General features: G+C 40.2%; 2 protein-coding genes across 3 annotated transcripts; both read right to left on the bottom strand.

Moving 5' to 3' along the window:
• Positions 1–651: 651 nt before the first annotated feature.
• Positions 652–15,468, bottom strand: cep68 (centrosomal protein 68). Of its 2 annotated transcripts, XM_030071205.1 has the most exons (9): positions 15,216–15,468; positions 10,298–10,412; positions 9,825–10,112; positions 8,486–9,610; positions 6,934–7,159; positions 6,329–6,531; positions 5,488–5,610; positions 4,619–4,715; positions 652–1,360 (listed from the first exon to the last, which is right to left on the bottom strand). In XM_030071205.1, the coding sequence occupies exons 3-9, from the start codon at positions 10,089–10,091 to the stop codon at positions 1,176–1,178; spliced, it is 2,226 nt and encodes a 741-aa protein (XP_029927065.1). In that variant the 5' UTR covers positions 10,092–10,112; positions 10,298–10,412; positions 15,216–15,468; the 3' UTR covers positions 652–1,175. The 2 variants fall into 2 exon arrangements, with proteins under 2 accessions (XP_029927065.1, XP_029927066.1); XM_030071206.1 differs by lacking the exon at positions 10,298–10,412.
• A 416-nt stretch (positions 15,469–15,884) lies between these two features.
• On the bottom strand, positions 15,885–18,819 carry sdhaf4 (succinate dehydrogenase complex assembly factor 4). The gene is made up of 3 exons (XM_030069897.1): positions 18,633–18,819; positions 17,654–17,767; positions 15,885–16,553 (listed from the first exon to the last, which is right to left on the bottom strand). The coding sequence occupies exons 1-3, from the start codon at positions 18,709–18,711 to the stop codon at positions 16,444–16,446; spliced, it is 303 nt and encodes a 100-aa protein (XP_029925757.1). The 5' UTR covers positions 18,712–18,819; the 3' UTR covers positions 15,885–16,443.
• Positions 18,820–22,388: the final 3,569 nt, after the last annotated feature.

Below are 22,388 nucleotides of genomic sequence, written 5' to 3' on the forward strand. Positions count from 1 at the left end.
CTCTGTCAAACCAGTCCTTAAAATTTTATTTTGTAGAAGGCAGCCAGAACAATGAATACCTTTCAAAACCATGGCTTTAAAAAGGTCCATACCAGTGACTCTGGATGTTTGACCCATTTCCTACAAGTTCCCACAACAAACGATTTTGCAAATAATATGGGAGTAGTAAGATTTCACAACATATAATCAAAATCCCTCCATTTTTAAATTTGAGCTCGAAAGGTCCTCAAAGTTTAGGGTTAGGGCTAACCTTTACCCTATTTTAGTCAGTAACAAATCCTAACCTTAACCGTGTCAAAGCAAAATCAGTCTCTTCCAACTTGGCTCTAACTTTTAGAGCTGTGTCAGATAAGTCACAAATATGAGTCAGTGCTTTTTCTCCAGGACTTCACCTGACAGGCTGCCCATACTAACAAAACTGGAAATGTGGTAGGTGTGAGGGACTTGAGTGGGTTGTTTCCTAACCTGACCCTAACTATTTTGCTGCTCTTTTCACTGTGAGCAGTGAACGTAATGTGATCACAATGGTTGAAGGGGCAGCCAACTCAGATTTAGAGTTTACACGTCTTGAAAGAGACCCAAGTTCAACTTTTCATCTGAAAACAAGAAGAAGCATGAGACAATAAGGCAAGTATGTTGCACTAGAGGGCGTTAAAGCTTCATGAAAAATATGTAAAGGATGACAGGAAACAAAAATACCTCATCAGGGACATTGATTTGCCAAATTCACTGCATCGAATATCAATTGGCTCAAAAACTTCCAAACCATCTTATATCCACTTCATTCTACTGACAAAGTGAGGCAATGGCTTACTGACAACATTTTCATATTTAGTCAGTATAATAAAATAAAAGTTGTAGTGGAAATATCACCAACATCAGCTACGAAAGAAAAGTGGATCTAACTGTTCCCTGACATAACTTTCGTAAGATTTTTGACATTTTTTGGTGGTCTTTTCTCTCCATAACAAAGTTAAAAACTTGTGCCAAACTTAACGGCTAGTGATAAAAGGAATAGAAGAGAGAATAAAAAGTCAGTTATGAAGTTGTGTACATATAAACTTTGTACCCAAAAAAGCAAGCTTTTGGAAGTCAGCAATAAAACAAATAAATAATTAAAAAATGCATTCCTTGTACACTGGCTTTTTCATACAGGTGTAATGAAAAGGAAGTGTTCACAGAGTGGACCCTTGGACCCCCATGGTCCCTTGGCCCCCAGCCCTGGGTTCCTTCACTTTATTGGGTTGGCTGGGTTGGGTCAGGCTGTCCATAGCAGACAGGATGGAGGAGAAGAGGTGTTCGGTGTGCGTCTCCAGTGCTCTAGACTGCCTCTCAATCAGAAGCAGCGTGTCTCTTAAAACTGAAAGAGAGAGGATACAGAAACTTTACCAAAGAATTAAATCTATTCAGCATGACATTGACGAAGGCTGGATATTGAAGTTAGCCCCAGTTATTTAACCATAACACCAACTCACTGAAGCAACGACCCTAGTGAATTCCTGCCTCTTAACTCAGGGAGGCAGGGAGACCATGCTGAGAGAAGAGGCTGTGGTCAAGGAACAAGTGAACCCACTAGGTGAGGCATCTGAGGCAGAGTAATCTGGGTCAAGACTTATTCAGTGATCAGTGATGAGATTTACTATTACACTACATATAATCATGCAGAGAAATGCACTTAAGCACAATGACAATACAGCACATTTAACAGTTATGTTTAATGAAGAAATGTTTTTAATCATCATTTGAAGCTAAGATTAAAACCACTGTTGATTATGTACGTAATGTGAAACATGAAGGTCATGGAAGAACAGGAAACATCTGTCAATAAAAAAGGGGAACTTAGGGCAGGTGACCATCCTTTCGACATTTGTTCACTAAACAGAGTGTTTTAATCACACCTTTTCATAGACTACATAATCATTACTCTTAGGCGCATTTCTAAGCAGGATTATATCCAGTGTTCTGTCATAGTAAATTACATCTTTGACTGAGAAAAGGTGAAAATGAAGTTAAATACAGGTATGTCCAACTTATACAGATTACATGCACATTTTCTGTTGCATTGACTTTGATAGGCAACGTCAATATCTACAGGAAATCTATACTGAATGTGACGAGAGCCATTTATCTTGAAAGCACTGATCTTGTCAGAGTTATGCATGCATGGTAGCATTCTCCACAGGGGTTCCAGTGTCTCTGCAGTGAGGGCTGCTGTATAGAGTTACCCGAGCCAACCAAAACAGACCTCAGTACAGCAGCACTGACCCAAAGCAGGACCTCAAACATCCAAACAAGCTTATCTCTACAAGCACACAGTGAAACATAAGTCTTCTGTTAAAGCTGAGTGGTCAACTGTGCATGTTGGGTGGCTCCCAACAGCAGGAAGAGGTACAGTAACTGAAAAAAAAAATGAATTTCAACACCCAGAAACCCTGTAAGGCAACATCAATACAGGCTCATGTTTACCAGCCCAGCCTGTCTGTGAGGTTTTATACCAAAAGGGTGAGAGGTAAAAGATCTAATGCTGGTGAGTGCAGCTTTCTCTGCACAAAGCACGAACTCACTACTGTTTAGGGGACAATTTGTATCTTGCAATGAAGTTTTGATTCATCACTGAAAAAGGTTTCCAACCAATGTCCACACCTGACAGCAGAGTCTCTTTTGGGCAAACATTTAGCTTAAGGATATGGATGAAACGGAGCAAGACCAGTCTATGAGCAAGACATGACAAAGAAATTTCTCTCTTTGATAACATTAGAGAAAAGAATTCTCCTTCCTCCTGTCGTGATGTATTTAATGGTCTATAATGCCGCCTCTGCCTCGTTGTAGCAGGTGCATTATTGCGACCTCATCCACCGTCACCATGTTTGTTGTTGTCAGAAACTTTTGACTCTGAGTGGCCCTCTGGTGGATGTACTGCTTAACAACCACAACAACATAAAACATGGCACATGGCAGTATGTGGGCAGTGATGGCTCCATTGTTAGAAATGGACACATTTATTTTCAGACATGAAATGAGCATAAATAAGCCTTTAAGATGATGAGATGGCTGGATTTTACATAAAAATCTTGTGTGCTGCTTAACATCCAAACCATTCAGCCTATGTAATGGAACAAGGAGCTAATGCCACAAAGACAGACACTCTTGTCAAAGACTGAAACTAGACTGTGAGGGGCATCGTCCTGCTGAAACAGAAAAGGGCTGTTTTATGGTGTGGGCTCAGTCCCTTAGTTCCAGTGAAGACAAATCTTAGTGCTACAGCATTTACGTCTAGAAAACTGTCTGCTTCCAACAATTTAGGGAGGCCCCTTGTTTGTTTCAGCATGACAGTGCCCCTGCACCTGAAGCCAGGCTCATAAAGGAATGATTTACCTGAACCCCACCAAACACTATGGGCTGGCTTGAAACTTGTAGTGGAAAGTCTTCCCAGAGGAGTGGAGGACCAACTCCATATTAAGAGCCATGGTTTTGAAATTCAGTGTTCAGCAAGCACATATGGGAGTGGTGTTTGGGACTACACAAACTTTTGGCCATGTAGTGCATCTTTACTGCAATACAGTGCAATGCATGTGCAGCAGAAAGTTGTAGCAGTAATGGATCTTCTCATCTGAAATGAATCAGCAGGCATTCTGTATGTGATGCATGGTTAGATGGTTTAGCTAAGTGTCTTTTTGCTAACCCGTGTACTGTAGTTTAGTGTACATTGTAAAGTACCCAGTACATGATCATGTTAAAGTGGAACCTAAGCCTCTCTAATGAGTTACCCACACCCTAATTTGCAGTGTGGGACAATGAGAGTAAATGAACTGATTTTGTGGCATTAATGTGGCATTTCTATATAGATTTTATGCACACACACACACACACACACACACACACACACACACACACACACACACACACACACACAATTTAATGTATCAATTTAATGTACCAAGTACGACACCCACCCAGTGTTTAGTAGAATTTCTGCACGGATTTTACTAAATCAAACTATATTAAAATTACACATATGAGTATACATCTATTTTGCATATACATATTCTGTTCTACAGATATTTTGTAGAAATATTTAATTACAAATAAAGTCTATACAAAAGTTCAAAAGTGAAAGGTCTATAGCTATAGATTCTATAGATTTTGTGTTCTTTATTTTTTTTTATTACTCTAATAGGGTAGAGAGGTAGGTATACAGGTATAGTGTTGAGAGGTATATTTTGTGTAGTCTACTATTGTTCTTTGCAATGTCTGCACAATCTGTTGCTGGAACACAAGAACTTCCCAATTTGGGATCAATAAAGCACATCCATCCATCCATCCATCTATCTATCTATCTAGCCATCCATCCATCTATCTATCCATCTATCTATCTATCCATCCATCCATCATAACCTAGTGGACAGTAGTGTTTTATTGAACCTAATGTACATTGCAGGGACTGCACAAAATAGCCAGGAACTTGAAACCAACTCGTCAAAATGATGTACGTGTATAAATGTCAATACAATACAAGTGAAAAATGCAGACCACTACACAGATGCAAATGAATTGTCAAACACAGCCCACTATCAGTTAGAACAGAGCCACAAATCAACTCGCAAGTGGTGAGACTCACCTGGAGATGTGCTGTTGATGCAGGCGAGGAGAAGCTCTCCGGTCTGCAGAACAGAAGTGGTCAGGGGCTGATGGTCACTCACTTCCCTCTGAAAACTCTGAAAATTGGAATATGAAATAATGCCAATACAAAACATACTGAGTGTCAACCTAATATTGTATTCAGATAAATGTCACTTTTACAACAGGACAATACATTTCTGTTCACAAGGGCGAGACAAAGAAAGACCAGTTCAGATGAAGCCAAAAAAAATAACTTGCAGCCTGGCACCATCGGTGTCAAGAGTGCAAGACATTGCTACTCAAGTAGAAACATTTTTACTTTGCTGATATTTTACTTAAGCATAAGTACAAGTCCTACTGTAAAAATTTACTTAAATCAGAGTAAAAAGTAGCTCATCTGAAATGCCCTCAGACTACCTGCTACCAAGTTACTTTTAAGAACAATAACTTTGTTAGATACAATCTTTTCCATTCAACTATAGAAGGATGAGAGCACAAAGTTCAAACTAGATTCATTTAAATGAAAATTCAGAAACAGCAAAAGAATGAGCACAAACAAAGTAAACCCATATTACTCTTCTCGTCTCTGGCGATTAACATGTTCAGCGTGAAAGGCTCCACAATTTGTCAATTTCTTCCATTTTCTGAGGGCCTACTCTGAAGTAGATGGGATTTAAAACATAGCACCTATACTTAAGTTAAAGTAAAATTCCTGACTTTAAAAAACACTCAAAAAGTAGTACACAGACAAGATACTTCAAGCTCATACAGCCCTGTCAAGCTATTTTCAAATCAGTATGCTGTGAATGAAAAAGTCAAACATGCTGGAGGGTCATCCTTCAGCTGATTATGAGGGTCATCGCTCACCTGATATTCAGCTAGCGACGCCTTAACACTCTCAATGTCCACAGTGGGTGGAGCCAGCCCTTCAATCCTATCCGAAACAGCATAAAGCCACCGGATGAGCTGCTCCAGGTTTGAACAGAACATCTGGTGGGTGCAAGAGATTCATAGCTGCTTTAGAACATTATGGTTATGCACAATGTACAAGTTATTCAAAGTAAAAAAAAAATCCCTATTACAGCCTCAATGTTTTAAATCTGCAATATCAGAATGAATTTAATATTCTGTTTCGCCCTAAACAGAGTTCAGTATTTTATGCAGATACCTCTTTTTTATTTTAGGTGCCATGTGGTATTTTACTGTAGTGTAATTTAGTGAAAATTTGTGATACTGCCTCATATTATTGCATGTACACTGTGCTGTGCAGCATGAGTGAATCAGTGTTTACAGCAGCTAATCCTACAGAACATTCCCAGGTGACATATCACACCTGCTGGTGGAAACACTGGAGATCCTCTACCTTTGGACAGTTGTGAAAAGCAGATGACATTTCTAAACTCATATAGGTGAAGAATTTACCATTTACATGAGGTCAGCTTGTCTGTAAGCTTTTTCTTGTTGTTAACACAAGTAAGTACACTGGCAAAGTTCGTAGTGGATAGTAGTTGCGCATTATTTAATTTACTAAATCAGCATACACGGCTGAATTGGTGGCTGATTACTTTAAAAGCCAATAACCAACAATTTTTCCAGGCTGTGCTTACTCTTCTCAAGCTCACAGCCAATTCTCCAGGGAGTCCTCTAAGAAGGGACCAGTCGTGATTTCTTTGAGAAGCCCCTACAGTAAGTGAGACTGTGTCAATACCTGGATGTGCTGCATGAGGGATTCAGATTGCTCCTGATCTTCCTGGCTCCTCCTCTGCATGTCGGGCAGGGTCAGGCCACTCAGCTGCTCCACCAAAGCCTCCACCTCCCTGAGACTGGAGCGACTCAGTCCTCCACTGACAGACTCCATCCAGGCTCTAGGACCCTTCCTCTCAGCCTCAGAGGAATCACCATGATGAAGTGCTAATAGGCAGATTTGTTCCACAAATGTTTGTACAGGAATATGTTTTTATTCAATCAAGTAGTCACTTATGGGATATTGTCAGAGGTTCTTATGCTCCAATAACATCTACAGTAGTGCCTCCTGTTAGCATTAGTAGATAGATAGATAGATATACTTTATTGATCCCAACCAGGGAAATTCTGGAACAGGGAATTCTAGTACATTTTCTTTGGCATTATTTTAACAGGAACCACACACCTAGAACTGTCCCCTACAGTTTATTTACAAATGTCCTTCATGACTGAAATCAATAAATGATGAGAGCTTCCACCTAGTCTGTCTTTTTCATTGATAAAACAGGTGGCTCTGGACACACATTGGCTAACTGTGACTCAAACATGGTTAAAAGGTAAAATGCCTACATTTACTGTGGTACTGAGATGTCTCCGGCACACATCCTTCCACATTTTCTTTTCCTTCATCTGTTTCTTGACCATCACCCTCCTGTTCTCTGACTTGCTCTTCCACTTCTTCAGCATCCTGTTTCTCAGGCAGGGTGATGGAAGAGAGGATGGAGGTGGTGCCTGGCTCCAGAGACTCCCAGCTGGCTGTGACAGGCTGGCTCAGTTGGGCTGTCACTTCCCTTACCTGCACCCATGGAAAAAATACTTCAGCTCTTGAGTGAATTCAAGAACTACTCACGCTCATGCTAAAAAAAAAAAAAAAACTTGTGCAAGAGACCATTCAAAATTATATTTATCTCAATGTGTATGAACAAGACGTTTCAGATTCTGATTAAGTCCTGAATATCTTATGTCACATTATGTATTATGTATATTATGTAAATACTGTATATACAGCTAAATACACTACTCACAAAAAGTTAGGGATATTCGGCTTTCGGGTGAAATTTCAGGATGAACCTAAAATGCATTATAACCTTTACAGGTGAACTTAATGTGACCTTCTGTAAACTTTTGAATGCACATGTCCAACTGTTCAATGTTTCAGTACTTTTTGCACAAGTTGCTGTTCTCTAACAAGGAGTTTAACGGCAAAATTCACATCAGGTGTTTGATGCTCCAGCTCATCGAGGTCGCATCATTAGGGAACGGCTGCTGGAGACTGGGGTACCTCAAATGGAGTGGCCTGCACTTTCTCCAGACCTGAATCCCATAGAAAACCTATGGGATCAGCTGAGTCACCGTGTAGAGGCTTGGAGCTCTGTACCCCAGAACCTCAATGTCCTGAGGGCCGCCCTTCAAGAAGAGTGGGATGCCATGCCTCAGCAGACAATAAGTCGACTTGTGAACAGCATGAGACGTCGTTGTCAAGCTGTAATTGATGCTCAAGGGCACATGACAAGTTATTGACACTGACATTTTTTGTTGTGGTATATCCACCACTGTTGTTGGCTTTTGTTTCAAGAAATTGTTTGAGATGAGGAAATCACCAGTGTATGCTTCTACTTAAATGCCCTACTTTCATGATATAATATCACTGTAGCGTGAACTTTTTATATTTTCCATAAATTTCACCCAAAAGCCAAATATCCCTAACTTTTTGTGAGCAGTGTATATATTTAAGTCTTAAACTCAGGATTGGAGGTTGCAGTGTTCTTGGTATGTTGCAATCAACCAGCCATGCTGATTTATATTCTCATAGGTCAGTTGTTCTTGCTTTCATGTTCATTTCAACCGCCATTAGTTGGCATCACAATGAGCATCAGCCCAGACAGTGGATGTGCTTTGGTTTACTTTGTTATGCTGTGCCTTCCAAACAGGAGGAACTGCTGCCTATCAGGTGTCAACATCTGCCTCCTGTATTCCCATAAAACCATGCATTTTTGAGGTGCTTACTGTAACTGGTTCAAATTATGTTCTCAGTCCTGACAGACCAAATAGGCACTGTGTGAAGGAATCTTATGTATTGAGTACAGCACCTGAGTTGAGGTAAATTGTAGTAACTACTGACCTGCCTGGATAGAACCTGCAGCTCTTCCAGCTGGTCCGGGAGCGGACGGAACTCCTCATCCCACTCCACACCACCGACACCTCCAGGCCGGGGAAGAAGTCTGGTGGAGCGGATAAAGGCAGTGGAGGAGGAGGACTGTGATGCATGGTGATGATGGTAGTGACAATCACCTTCATTACGAGTGCCCTTCATTCCACCTCTATCCTTATTGCTGTCCAGACTTTCCAAGGACAAACCAATAGGATCAGTTAAGGAGAGTGAGCTACCCAAAGCCAGGCCATCTGAGGATTTCGAGAGCCCACGGAGGTCACACAACCTATGACCTGCACTAAGAGTTGCCTTTTCTCTGATCTGTCCTGTGCCGCTCAGGGGAAAGTCCAAACCTGATAGGCTGGTGGAGTTGCAAAGGTGGTCAAGTTCAATTCCTGAGTCCTGGAAGCCTGGATCTGTTTGGAGGTTAGATTGATCCTGCAGTTCAGACCCATCCCACTCACTGACAACCCTTCCTGCCCTCAGAGGGTATGTGTAGTCCAAGAGGGCCTGGTACTCTCTGTCTGGGTCCCAGCTTGGAGAACTCCTGTTTGGGGATGGGGGCAAAGACTCAGGGATGGCGCAGGCCCAGTAGTTAGCCTGATTGGGGGACATGGTGTGGAGAGCGGGTGAAAACCGTCTCTTTAAGTAACCTATGGAAGAGCACATAGTTAGGTCTCTCTCCACTTCTCCTGCTCTTCCTCCCTTGCCACCTAACCTGACCTCTGTTCGCTGAGACCTGGAGTAACGTGAGCGGGGAGTGTAAGTAGGAGACAGGAGAGTCGAAGCCAGTCGAGGCCTGAGAGGCGAGGTTAGGGTATGGACCTCCAGGGATGGGCTGGAGAGGCTGTGTCGAGCCACTATGCTACCTAGGTAGGGTGATCCAAAGGTGGGTTCTTCATGGGACAGCCTGCCCATAAGATCTGAGACACCCAGGGATGAACTGAGGTCTTCTCTGCAGGTTGAAGGAGGTGAGGCGTTACCCTGAGAGAGGCCAAGGCTGTCTGAGGTCACCTCTTCTCTTGGTCTGGTCAGGAAGTCCATATTAGCCTGCTGCTGATATCTTTCTGTCCTGCAACCTGTCCAGTGTTTGTCCTTCAAGGAAGGAGATGCATAGAATTAACAAATGATGGCTATTGCTGTGATATAATTCAAACAAAAAAAAATGCAGTTCTATATGAAAACAGTATGCTGCAGTATCAAATAAATTAGCTCCATGAGGTTTTATCTTTTTTCCTATAAGGTTACGGTAGCAACAAACACATTTATTTTATATTCTAAGAGTTCATTCATCTGTCATTCTCCTCACCTTCTCAGGGTGCTCCTGTGGGTGTGTCTTCTTCAAGATAGACGTCTGCTGTTCCACAGAGAACAAAGGTTTCCTCATGACATACTGCCGGTCAGTTAAATACCTGGAGGTGGGTGCCATGGTAACACTTTTTCGTGGACCTCCTCTTTCCCTTTCTTTCTCCATGCTCTCTCTTTCTGTGTCTTTGGTAGACTGGGGTGGGCTTCTGGTGTGTATAAACTGTGGGATCTGTGTCCTCCATCGCCTGCTGCAGTGCTTGGCTTCCATTGGGTGGGAGACACCTGTCAACTGACAGAATAAAATAGTTCAGTTACTACTGGAGAAAAAAGCTTTTGTATTAAAAACAAACATGTTAGGGTTAGCCTGATAAAAGCTCTAACAACCAAAATGTGTTAGGGTTTTGAACATTAAGGCTTTGCTCTCCAAGGTTAGCTCAGTTGTTTCATTCTCATGGGTCATTTTCATTCATGCACCTTGGAGGAGCTGTCATGATGCAGCAGACTGTTTTTTTGTCCAAGGTCCTGTCAACTTCCAGCATCATGCCTCTGGTATAAGGCATGCTGACACCTCATGTGTCCCTGGCAAACACTGTAATAGTACAAGAAAAAGTGCAGCGATCACGTCTGCCGAATAAAAGACTACGTGAAAACATTAAACAAGACATAGAAATATAGAAGATATAGAAGATATTATGTTAAGCTACAATGTGCAACTTTTCACCTTACTGCCCTGTGCTAATGACTTCCCTTCTCTTTGTTAATTGATAACATAAGCCTACACACACCTTGTTTTAATTACACACACACTCTATTTTGCACTTGGACACTTAAAGTTGCTTAGCAAGCGGAATCCCTCTACTTGCTGTCTGAGATCAACAAGCACGGAGCCTGATAACTATCGCATTGGATCCCTGTGGGTGTAATGATATGTTTGCACCTCCTGGCAAACTCACCTTACCGATCTCATTAAGACTGCATGCACAGACTTGCCTGAGCTCACTGGACCAAAGAAGAACACCACTCTTTGTCCACTGGGCCTGCTGACTCACTGGCAGTGTGGGCCACAACTATAGACAGTGTGTCCACTGTGGGTTTAGCCTCACAGCTTTAACTCATGCTTTAACTCAACTCCATGGTTAGACTCCTGCAATGGAGGTGGCAGCATTCAATAAATAATCAATAACCAAAAATGTTGGGAGTAGGTATCGTTTGCACAAAGTACCTTGAGATTCCATGCCAGAAAAACTTCGAGAATCTTGCGCACACTGTTACTTTTTTTGCCCAAAATGCACTGCCCCATAGCACTTTGTTGGTCATGTGAAAAAACACTGAAGGAAAAAAAATCAGTCTTTCTCCCAACTTTGATTTGGTGTTCAACAAATTAATCACTGTCAAATAAATATTGCAAAAGAATACTAGGCCAGGGATAACACTCAAACTATGATAAACTGTTTGCATGCTCTGACAACGGCTGCTAAAATCAAGCCATGACATATGTCTGGAAAAATTGATTAAAATAAAGAATGATAGGGTAGTAGCAAAATGAAGAAATGGCTAAATATTTTATCACAACTGGAATGCTGCTCCTGTCCTAGTTTTCCTTTGTGGCACAGGTGTCAGACCATGTGCACTGGAGGACCGAGAGCAGGCAGGTTTACACTGCAACCAAACACCACACTGAGCCTGTGTTCGCAGTGTGGTGCTACTCATGATTAACACTAAGCCCGACATTAAATGAGTATATAGTCTGTTCCCCCTTAATCACAGATCAATTTTGTGGATGTGAAAAATTCCCCAGTATGTTTTCTGAATGTGTTGGCATACCAGACATATTTGACATTTATAGGACTGGGCAATATCTCACTATTCTATTGATGGCATATATATGGCTTAAGTGTTTTTTAAGACTGCATTACAGTAAAGGGGTTCAGTTTTCTGAACCTATTAGGCAGTTATTGCTTTTTTTATTATTTGCCTGTGCCTGCTTAATCATCATATTCATATTACTAATCTCTGTTTATCAGAAATTTCATGTGTGTTAGTATCTTATGAAATCACCAAGTCATTTATACAATATCATCATTACAATATCATCACAATATCAATATTGCAGTATTCAGTCAAAGACATCATAGTATTTGAATTTGTCTACATCACTCAGCCCTATGATGTACGTTAAAATAAGTGAAATAAGTCAGCCTTACAGAATTATGAATAATATATATAATGTCACTGGATAACAGGAAATGTGAACTTCATCAGCATGATTAGTAATGTGATCTGGTCATTTTATGCACTGAGTGTACTGCATGTATTGTGATTCTGATTTCACCGATCAGCACACCAGAGAGGAGGAACTAAACACTGAAATCACTTCTGCCATTCCTGCCTTGGGGGAACTGTTAGAGTGACACAGAGGGTTGAGCAAGAAGGCTGCTTTCCATCAGCCATCCTTTCACTGCAGCTGCTTGCAACTCATCTTAAAGTTCAAATTTTTCAAATTTTTCATTACCTGTTGCTGCCATTTGGAGCCATAAACACGCACAGTTACCATGTGCAAAACAAATGTGGTGAAAAGGTGATGTAACACATATTTTTAGCAAATTCTGTGTTGTTCAACTCTCTTTTACATTGACCCATAGTAGCAGACCTCTAACAAGCCAATAAGGTAACCCACACCAGAGCCACTGCTGTGACACGGTAGCTTGTGGGGTCTTGTGGGGCCACTTGTCCCCTCTACAGAACTAGGAAGTGTTGGCTGCAAATACTTTGTATAATTCATCCATCATAGTAAGGTTGAGTTCACATTATTCCCCTTTTTTCAACAGCTTTTAACCTGAAACCTGTGAACGTTTATTTTGGAGCGTGCTATTTAGCCCAGCCATGTGTTATTTAATAATAATAATAATAATAATAATAATAATAAATAAATAAATGAATAAATAATAAAACACCTTCTTAGAAAGTGTAAAGACTTGTCTAAAACAAAATACTGCAATAAAAATACAATTAGTCAACAAAAATGTTGTTATTATGTTGTTAAACGCAAAGAAAAGGAATGACTGTTTTAATTTTATTAAGCTTATTTTTTCATTTTTTTTTTGACAAGAATCTATGTTTTCCTACCAAATAAATGCATGCTTATAGGCCAAAAGTGATGTTTAAACATATGTCTGACAAACAAAGGGCGAATTTTCTGTTCAAAGGGTTAAATAAAATATAAATTAATAAATAAATAAAGCCTCTAAGCTCATGGGTTTCACTCAGAAATCCTGGAAGGTGATGCTAGTAAACTGCACATAGCATACTCATGTTTGTACTTGACAATTAGGTTTCGATTTGCTCCCTGCAGGCAGAGAAGTGATCATGTGAGACATAATTTTATGTGGCTAAACAGCAAACTGTATGCAGTCTCGGTTGGTAGGGACGGGGCCCTTTTCTCTCATTCAGCTTTATACCACAGATGTATTTTTACCAAAAAAAAAAAATGCTGAATGCAGCTTTATGGGAAAGAGCAGAGAAAGACTCTGAACCTAAACCTTAAATAGACTTCCCACATGCTAAAATGGAACAAATTATTCACAATGCATGGCAATGATGCACACCTTGCATCAAAAATGTTTACCAACTTGTAAAGGTACAGATGTACAAAATGATAAGGAATGCATAAGTTCTATGCAGCACATTGTTCTACCTCCATCGCTTATTTTCAGGATATGGGACAGTGGACTAACCCTTAACAATATCTTCCCTTGTCTGAATGTGTCTGGTTTCCGTGGTGATGGCCTACAGAGGGTGGTGCTAGACTCAAGCGGGAGTTGTCAATTGAACACTACAACAGAACAAAGGCGGCGACCACGGCACTACACCATTACAATGTTTAGCCTACCTTGCCTCTTTGTTACAATGGCAGAAAATATGATAGCAGGTTTTTATGATCTTAATCCTGTTCATTTCTCCTCTTCACATGCAATATAGCTCAGTTCCAAGGGTGTACTCTGACTTCCACACACAACACTGAATCACATGCCTGCAGAAAGGCTTGAAGATAAGTAGGTACATGTGTAAAACCTCTAAGTATTAGTGAGAGGCTAAAGGGCAAATATACGGTGGAAATCTGAGCCCTGCCACTTTCACCTGGTTCTCCAGTGTTCAACAGCTGCGGCAGTGTTGTAAGACAATGTGCAACCCTTACAATACAACAGCTCAAAGGATTTCATTACCACTGTACAACCCAACCTATTGCACTTGTAGCATTTATAAACTAATATGGTTACAGTGTGAAGCAAACTATATCACTAAATTCCCCTGGTCAAGCAATCATAAAGCTATCATACTGCTCACAAGCACACGGAGAGCTGCCAATCGCAAGATCTGTATTTGAGACTTTGCTCAATTGAACAACCTAATGCATATGGCAAACATGAGGGACACTGGTCAGTGTGGGACTGTGTATCTGGTGCTGTGAGGAACCATAGCAACAAGTAGTGACACCAAACAGAAATGACCTGGGGCAAAGCAAGGTGCCATTGTAGTGGGGCAGAGTCAGGATCACTGGACAGTCAGCTGAAGGATGTTGTTCTGAAAGAGCCTCTAAAGGACAAAAGGCATGGCTTCCAAATGTCTGTGGCAGGAGGTTAAGACGCTGAATGGAACATGTAAACAATGGAACCTTACAAAAACAACTACACTATTACAAAGTCACATTAAAAATATGGCAATTTAATGTGCTCTTACTTACAGACATACGTATATACCTGCAAGAATACAGCTTAGGACATTTTAAAAATTACAACGATCTTCTGGTAAATTCGGCATACATATGATCTATCAAGCAGCACTGCATTTTTATAAACTTTGGATTTGAATGAATGGGTCACAGTGAAAGCGAGCTAGGCTATCGCCCACCACTGAACAACTAGTCGGAAAGTGAATCAACTATGAAAAATGCTTTATAATAAAGAAATGTATGCAGCTCGGTGTATTGTCTGTATGCCGAATGGAAGAGTGGGCTATTGTAATTCTGAATTCAATTTAAAACATGTTTCACCGTGTATATATCTCTGACAATAAGGAAGGATATATCAAATCGACAGATATTTGGATGAATTCTGGCGTACAGTTTTATACATACAAGAGGAAGTGCATGCCTCGTCCTTCACAAAATGCAGAAATGAAAGCCACTACACATTACTCATCTAGACGAAAACATGTCAGAAACCTGTGTTCCAGACACTTTAAGAAAATAAATATCCTACTCAGAGATGTAGGCTAACGATACAGTAGCTTTCTGGCTAATTTTCTCCAGTCTCTTTGACTAACTAACCCCAGCAAGGTTTTTAAACACTGACCCGGACTCAGAACGATACAAGTACAAATCATAACCACTCACCCCATTTAGCACAATAATGATGTAAAGCTGCGATTTGTCCAGTTGCTACGACGTTATCTTTGAGGCAACATTGTTTCTGTAGCCTCCCTCCTCCCAAAAAAATTCTGCTGCTTTCAAATGTTTCACATAAAATCGGATTTCCTCCCTCTTGAAAGGTTTTACATGATTCTGTAATACCCGTTTACTTTGGTTGGGAAAATAAAATGGACCCTGTTATAAAAAAATGTAAAGCCACAAAACTCCATTTTCACAGTAGTAATTATTTACCACTTTTTGTGTGGAGTGCCAAATTCACATTGTTTCTGACGGCACAAGAAGGCAGCACAACAGGCACCGGAGTTCATAAAAAACATGAGTAAAACGGAAGTCTCTTTACTCCCCTCTAGTGGACACAGAAAGAAGTGCATATATCTTCTATACAGTTCCACGTTCGGTTCTTGATGGAAACAATGTAGCGATCTTGTGTATCATTTTTACATATAGATACATTTACAGTTCCAACAGTTTGGAACATTTCAGGATGCTTTATCCATTTACATGTTGCAACAGTCTATTATGGAATAATGGAAGTCAGTGAAGAAACTTGTGAAGAAGAAACAGGGAAGAAACTACTTTGCATATAATGAAAAAAATGAATAAATAATGAATAATGAACAAAACATGAATCCATCAGTTGACTTGCAGATATAATAATCTTGCTTTTTATTGATCAAGACATTCAGACTTTTGTACAAGATGGAATGACCTGGCATGACCAGCATTCACTCACATAAAACAAAACATCACCAATGTGCAAAATATGTCTTCCAACAAATATGAGTGATCGCTGTTGAGATTTAACTAAAACAAAATAATTTACAGTGTGACTGGGTAATGCTCTGTCTGACTCCTCTGAAGCAGTCAAGATGCACTTTAAGTTACTCACAAGATAAAGTGGCATTAAGGGAAATAATGGCAAACTACAACTGCTTTTGCTTTATAACCATTTAATTTATAAGATAACGTCCTAATATTTATGCTAACACAATCAAATAGGTAGGACAAAGGTGTTGAAGCTGTTACACCTCTAAAATATTTTCCTGTATGGTAAATATGTATCACAATGAGCAGCAGTCTGTACTTCTGTTAATGTGGATGCAGCATGTCACGCACCCGCCCTGTCACCTTAACCACCGACAAACCCATCTCCGCCATGCAGCAGCGATCAAGCAGACACATAGACAATCAACTAGAAGTCTATACAGCGGCCCTTCCTCTCCCAGTCTCCATAGCGTGTGGGCTCCGGACCCCTGGGGCCCCCTTTCTCCTTAGTTTCAGGGTTCACATCATCAGGGAATTCTAAAGGGACAGAGAGGAAATATTTCACTTACAAGGAGTTTCACCTGTGCCATAAGCCCCCTAAACAGTCTTGGAGTTGCATCAATTAGCTTTGACTGGAAAGCTGAGACTCTTGTGGATTCAATGAGCCACATTTGATTCATGTGTGATGTTAGCCCCGATAGCAGCCATTTCACTGCAGTCAGAGCATTTTTTCAAACTTGACATCACTGTATAAAATGACCTATAGTGACCTCAAGGATGTTCACAGCCTCATGAAACTTTACAGCCACAAATTAGAGACCGAGGCTGTTCAGAGGATGATTTTTTCTGTGGTGTTCCTCAAGGTCTTGGTATCCTAATGTGGCATTTTGAAGGGATTTTTGACCATTTTTGTTTATTTTCAAGTGGTCAAACATGTTTTAAACCAAATCTGTGTAACAAATGCTATCAACATAAAAATCGCTGCAACAACTTATGACACATAATGGATTATGGCAACAGCTATCAAAGGCTCCTATCATAATGCTGTACCCATTATAAACTCTAATAAATAAATAAATAAATAAATAAATAAATAAATAGGCACATAACCAAGACACAATATTTATTACAGATTTATGACTGGCATAACTTGCTGGGCTGCATCTCAAATTAATCTTCAGGTTCCCAACTCTCAGATAATGTTGACCTCTTCTATTTGGCTTCTATTGTTAACCCTTTATTTCCCCCTGAAGATCTCCTGCCCCCCTGATACTGGTTGTCTAGAAGGTCCCTTCACTCAGCTGATTCTAATAAAACATTATGATCAGATTCCACCCTTGCATATCCATGCAAAAGGAAGCATGAATGCATTCAGTGTTAGTTTTAATTATCATCATTGTGGGTTTCAGTGTCCCACAATAGTCTAAATGCTGTTTCAGACACTTCTGGGGGAACACTGACTACTTCTAATGGGAATATATACAGATTATTGGTGCTGCAGTCCAAAAATATCAGTACCCATATTAGCGAATCATCTTGTAAACTAAAATAAATGCCAAGCAGATAACATTCCCCCCTTTTGTCACTTTGTTGTCAGACTGTCCCTCAACAACCCGGTATTCATTAAGCTTTCTCACTTTCCAAGACGTCCTTGCTCTTCTCCTCGGTCATGTCAAAGCGGCCCTGCGGGGTCTTAGCTTTCCTCAGCGGCTCCTGGTCCTTCGCGGCCCCGCTGGCCGTCCGGGCACATCCTGCAACAAGACAGCAACCGTGGTGAGCAGGCAGAATGCACATAGAGCAACACAACTCAAGCATACTGGCTAGCTACTGTGGTTAAAAAAAATACAAAATAATTACCAATTGTTTTCAATAGGTTTGGCATCAACCACCTTAAAAATCCCATAACAACTCTAATATGTTTGTAGATGGTGGAAATACTACTGATGTTAGTATAGCTTATTAAAAATGTATGAAAAATAAAATAAAAGTGAAGCTGTCATGGATGTTTCGACAAACACATCAGGGTTGGTTTGGGTCTTCTGAGACACACAGTTGCAAAGCAATTGAAATTATTTTGTAAATATTAGACTCTGTTATGAATATTTGTAAAACTAACTAACTGACAACCCAAATACATAACTAAGAGTAGAAAGTGGGGATGTCTTGGGGCTGAACCACATCACAGCTGGTCTGACACTGGTGAATGACACAGTGGGGCCGCTTTTGATGCGTTCAAGGGCGAATATTTGTCTCAATAGCGAACGTCCAATATAAAACTAACTTCACTCAGCATGGAGAGAACTTCACACGAAACTTCAACCAAAAAAGACTCTTTAATGATACCATGTTATTGGCAAAAGTAAATGCAGGAAGGAACAGTGTCTAAATCTTACCACTCACTATGAGCTCACCCATCAATTCGGCATACATCAACACACCAGAAAAACACTCATTTAATCCAAATTTCAATTTATAGCACTGACTTCCGGAGGTCGCGACGACAGATAGTAACATCTGCCGACCAACAAAGTGATGTCAAAAATGTCAGATTTTTGAATGGGATTCGGCGGGTGTTTAGGGAACTGAACGCAGAGCTGCTGCAGCAGACACACTGACCTGTAAAGAGAGAGTCGCCGAGGAGCCGCTTGGGCGCGAAGTGTTTGGCTGTGGAAGCACACAACCGCAGAAGAGACATGCCGCTTGTTTTTAACAGAACTACCAAACAACGTGACTTTGTTTCAAGTGTGTGCGGACAGTTACACAATGTTGTTGTTACCGTGTTTTGTCCAGCTTTAATGACGCCTTTGACGTCATCACCTAGCGACAAAGTCCGGTGTAATGCTCAATTATGTCCACAAGATGGAGACAAAATGCAAGGTTTGAGATATGTGGGTTCCCACGAGGTAAAACATGTGCATGAGTCCCAAAACAATGAATTATTATTATTATTATTATTATTATTATTATTGTTGTTGTTGTTGTTGTTGTTGTTGTTGTTGTTTTTGCTATTATTATTATTATTATTATTATTATTATTATTATTATTATTACTATTATTACTATTATCAAAATTATTGGTGGTAGTAGTAGTAGTAAAAGCACCGGTTTTGGGATTTTATCCTTAAAAGACCATATTCTTATATAACTTTTATCAACACTCACTGTGATATAAATATATACTATGTATTTAAGTCAGGTATTTACGTGAGTATTTAAGTGAGCTTACCCTCCACCGTGTGGTATGGTCATCAAGTCAAATTTTTCATTTCTTTTGTATGCAGTTTGAAATCCATGGACTTTTTCCCCTCCACTAAGCCATACAACACTGTGCATTCTGCTCCTACAAGCCTCTGCTGGAATGAATGAATGGCTGTGGTAGCCTCTTCAAGGCAAAGCAATTGAATTTACCGGCCCACTGTAATCGCATTCCAGGCAACATTCCAAAATTAATAGGGAATTATTTTCTGCAATATTCGCTAGACATGTTGATTTATTGCAAATTAAACACTTCGGGAACTTGAGTAATGTGTTTTGTGTTGCTCCCATCTGATGAATAAGAAATGAACATGGCTCAGAGAGAATTATGGGTCAGCAGGAGCTCCAAAGAAGCTGCATTCAAACACCCAGCCTTTTTCACAATAGACTATATGTGTGGGAACATATATATCTGCTGTGTGGATATATCTCAGTATATGACATGAGGGACACTGAGCAGTGTTTGGACATTGCAATGTACATAACCCATAATATGAATCCATTTAACCTCACATGGCAGCAGCAAAAACCACGACAGCTCATTGTCCTGGAAATGAGCTCAGTATTTAGAGAAAAAGCACAGGAGCTGTTTGGAGACGCCCAGGAAAAGATCCTGAAACTGCGCCGCAAATATGGAGAGGAACTGTGGGCAGATGTCAGCCGTTTGCGCAACGTTACTTACCTTTATCAGCTCCTGTGACCACTTTTCTTTCTGGAGGGCGAGAAAAAAAAATGTGTGTGTGTGTGTGTGTGTGTGTGTGTGTGTGTGTGTGTGTGTGTGTGTGTGTGCATCTTCGTCCAAAGGAATTTCAGGAGGTTTTCCAGCGTAGCCCCACTCCAGTGCCTCGCTGCAGATATTTCTGAGTGGATGATGAAATTCTCCTTCACATTCCTCTTCAGCCTTTTGGATAGAAGTCCTGGACAGCGTCACGTCTCACACAGACACACACAGACACACACAGACACACACACACACACACACACACACACACACACATACACACACTAACAGCTGGCTCAGCATGCCGTTCACATTCACACACAGAAAAATCCATGGCAAAAAAATCCATTTTCACGTGTACTTCAGAATAGATTCATACATGTCGATAACATTTGTTTGAAAATATATTTTGAAATTGTATATTAGAAATAGCTGAAGATATGCAGTTTGTTGTGAAAGAGAACATCAGTTGACAGTGTTATTTGCACTGGCCAGAATGTATTTTGGGATATACCTGCTAGATAAATGTATTTTAATAAAAACACCTAAGAATAAAATTTACTCCTGCTAGCCAAAATATGATGCAGTTTGAATTAATGTCATCTAATATTATCAGGGAATGATGCATTTTGAAACATGTCTTTAAATATATTCTGAAGAACAGGTGAAATTATTTGGGGTTTTTCATTAAGGGCATGCTAACATGCCTGTAAAGACATGCAAAGAAATGCAAAAGCATGCGCATGCTCTCACACACACACACACACACACACACACACACACACACACACACACACACACACACACTTTTCTTGGCAACCCTCTGGTCCTAAACAGCTAACCTGTGGACTCCTGACAGTCACAAACCCTCTTCCTCTTCCTCTAGAAACTTGTTCAGATTTATTAGTCATAATTCTCAAAAGACAACTAATCATAAAAACTAACACACACCAGTCCAAGACTGCGGGCTTAAATGTCATTTACACACATTCACTCTCACTCTGTCTCACACACAAACAAATGTAGCAAAATTCCTTCTGGTCTAATTAATATGGCAGATTATAAATGCATACAAAGGAATGAATAATAACTTCTGTCTTAATAGTTTTCTGTGTTGGTTTGTTGGTTTCAGCCTGACAGGCCAGACACATTTTGCTTTTAGTTCAAGTTGTAGTTACACAGTGGAAAACATCACCACCAGTTTCTGAGGAGTTAAACTATAGATGGAGTCTATAGGAGCCCACTGATGTGAGAAACGTGTTCAAATGTGCTTTAAGATATTTTTTGTGTGTGTCATAGCCACATAAACCTTATTAAATGTAGCCACAAATATAGAATTTATTTCCAGTTCTAACTATTTGGAAAATATGTTTGTGGAGAACTTTTTTTTGTTGTTGCTGTTTAAAGTTCTTTGAAGATCCATTCCATCAGCACCTCAAAGAACTTTTTTGATGGGCCTTTGAAGCACTTATTTTTATTTTTATTTTTTTGCTTTAAAGACCTGCGGTCTGAAATGTTCCTTGTGGAATCAGATATGGTACTCCTTCAGAACCTGTATTTTCACTTTCAGTTCATACCTTCATTTTTCCTTTAACAGATGAGACATAACTGCTATTCCTCAAAGATCTGTTTTTATGGCTCTTTGAAGCACCTTTGAACCATTTAGACAAATGGTTATTTGAAGAACTGTGATGTGAAAGATCCTTTGGGGAACCAGAAAAGCTTCTCCTGTGGCATCACTCTGAAGAGTCATTTTCCATTCCAGCTGCCACCTTTATTTTTCTGTGTGCAGTGGGTGATATAGGGAATAAATAAACTCAATGTGTGTTGCCCTTAAAGCTGTTAAAAGCCTGTGTAAATCATCATGTGGAACCAGGTGTATTAAGGTAAGGTAGATAGGTCAAAGCATACAAAGGTACTAAAACAACTTGAAGTGCTATCTTATTTTTCATCTGAGTAAAAAGTCCATTAACAATACAGATAAACATCAAAAGACTCTGTGATGGCAAAGATGAACAGACGTTTTTCTTTTCTTTTTTGTCAGACATATGAAAATATGCTGTTTGTGAAACCTCACGTCCCTCACAGGTGGCCTATAATACAATAAAAGTCCCTCATGCCAGGCACGCCATCACCCGGGTCCTCTGGAGTCACTTTTCCAAAGTTTCTCTGTGCTTTTATGGAGTAAATCGTCCCTTGTGAAAGGTTTCCAAAAGACCAGATGGAAAAGTCTGGTCTCTCCGAAGGCTGAAACAGGGGTCCCGAAGCTTTTTCATGTCCCGGCCCCCCGGATAGGCCCACATCAGCTGAAGAAGAGCTGTCCTGAGGAGCCCGATGTGAGAGCTTGTTGTTAGATATGACTGGGAGCTAGATAACTGTCTATACTCATGTACATT

The sequence above is a fragment of the Myripristis murdjan genome, chromosome 15 (assembly GCF_902150065.1).
Source record: "Myripristis murdjan chromosome 15, fMyrMur1.1, whole genome shotgun sequence".
In the NCBI taxonomy this organism is placed as follows: domain Eukaryota; kingdom Metazoa; phylum Chordata; class Actinopteri; order Holocentriformes; family Holocentridae; genus Myripristis; species Myripristis murdjan.

Coding starts and splice junctions, on each gene's coding strand:
- cep68 (XM_030071206.1), bottom strand. CDS start 10,091: ATGGAAGCCAAGCACTGCAGCAGGCGATGGAGGACACAGATCCCACAG. Junction 9,611..9,824: donor CACAGGAGCACCCTGAGAAG/GTGAGGAGAATG, acceptor CCTTCCTTGAAG/GACAAACACTGGACAGGTTG. Junction 1,361..4,618: donor CATCAACAGCACATCTCCAG/GTGAGTCTCACC, acceptor TCTCTCTTTCAG/TTTTAAGAGACACGCTGCTT.
- sdhaf4 (XM_030069897.1), bottom strand. CDS start 18,711: ATGTCTCTTCTGCGGTTGTGTGCTTCCACAGCCAAACACTTCGCGCCC. Junction 17,768..18,632: donor CGGCGACTCTCTCTTTACAG/GTCAGTGTGTCT, acceptor GTCTTGTTGCAG/GATGTGCCCGGACGGCCAGC. Junction 16,554..17,653: donor GAGCAAGGACGTCTTGGAAA/GTGAGAAAGCTT, acceptor CTGTCCCTTTAG/AATTCCCTGATGATGTGAAC.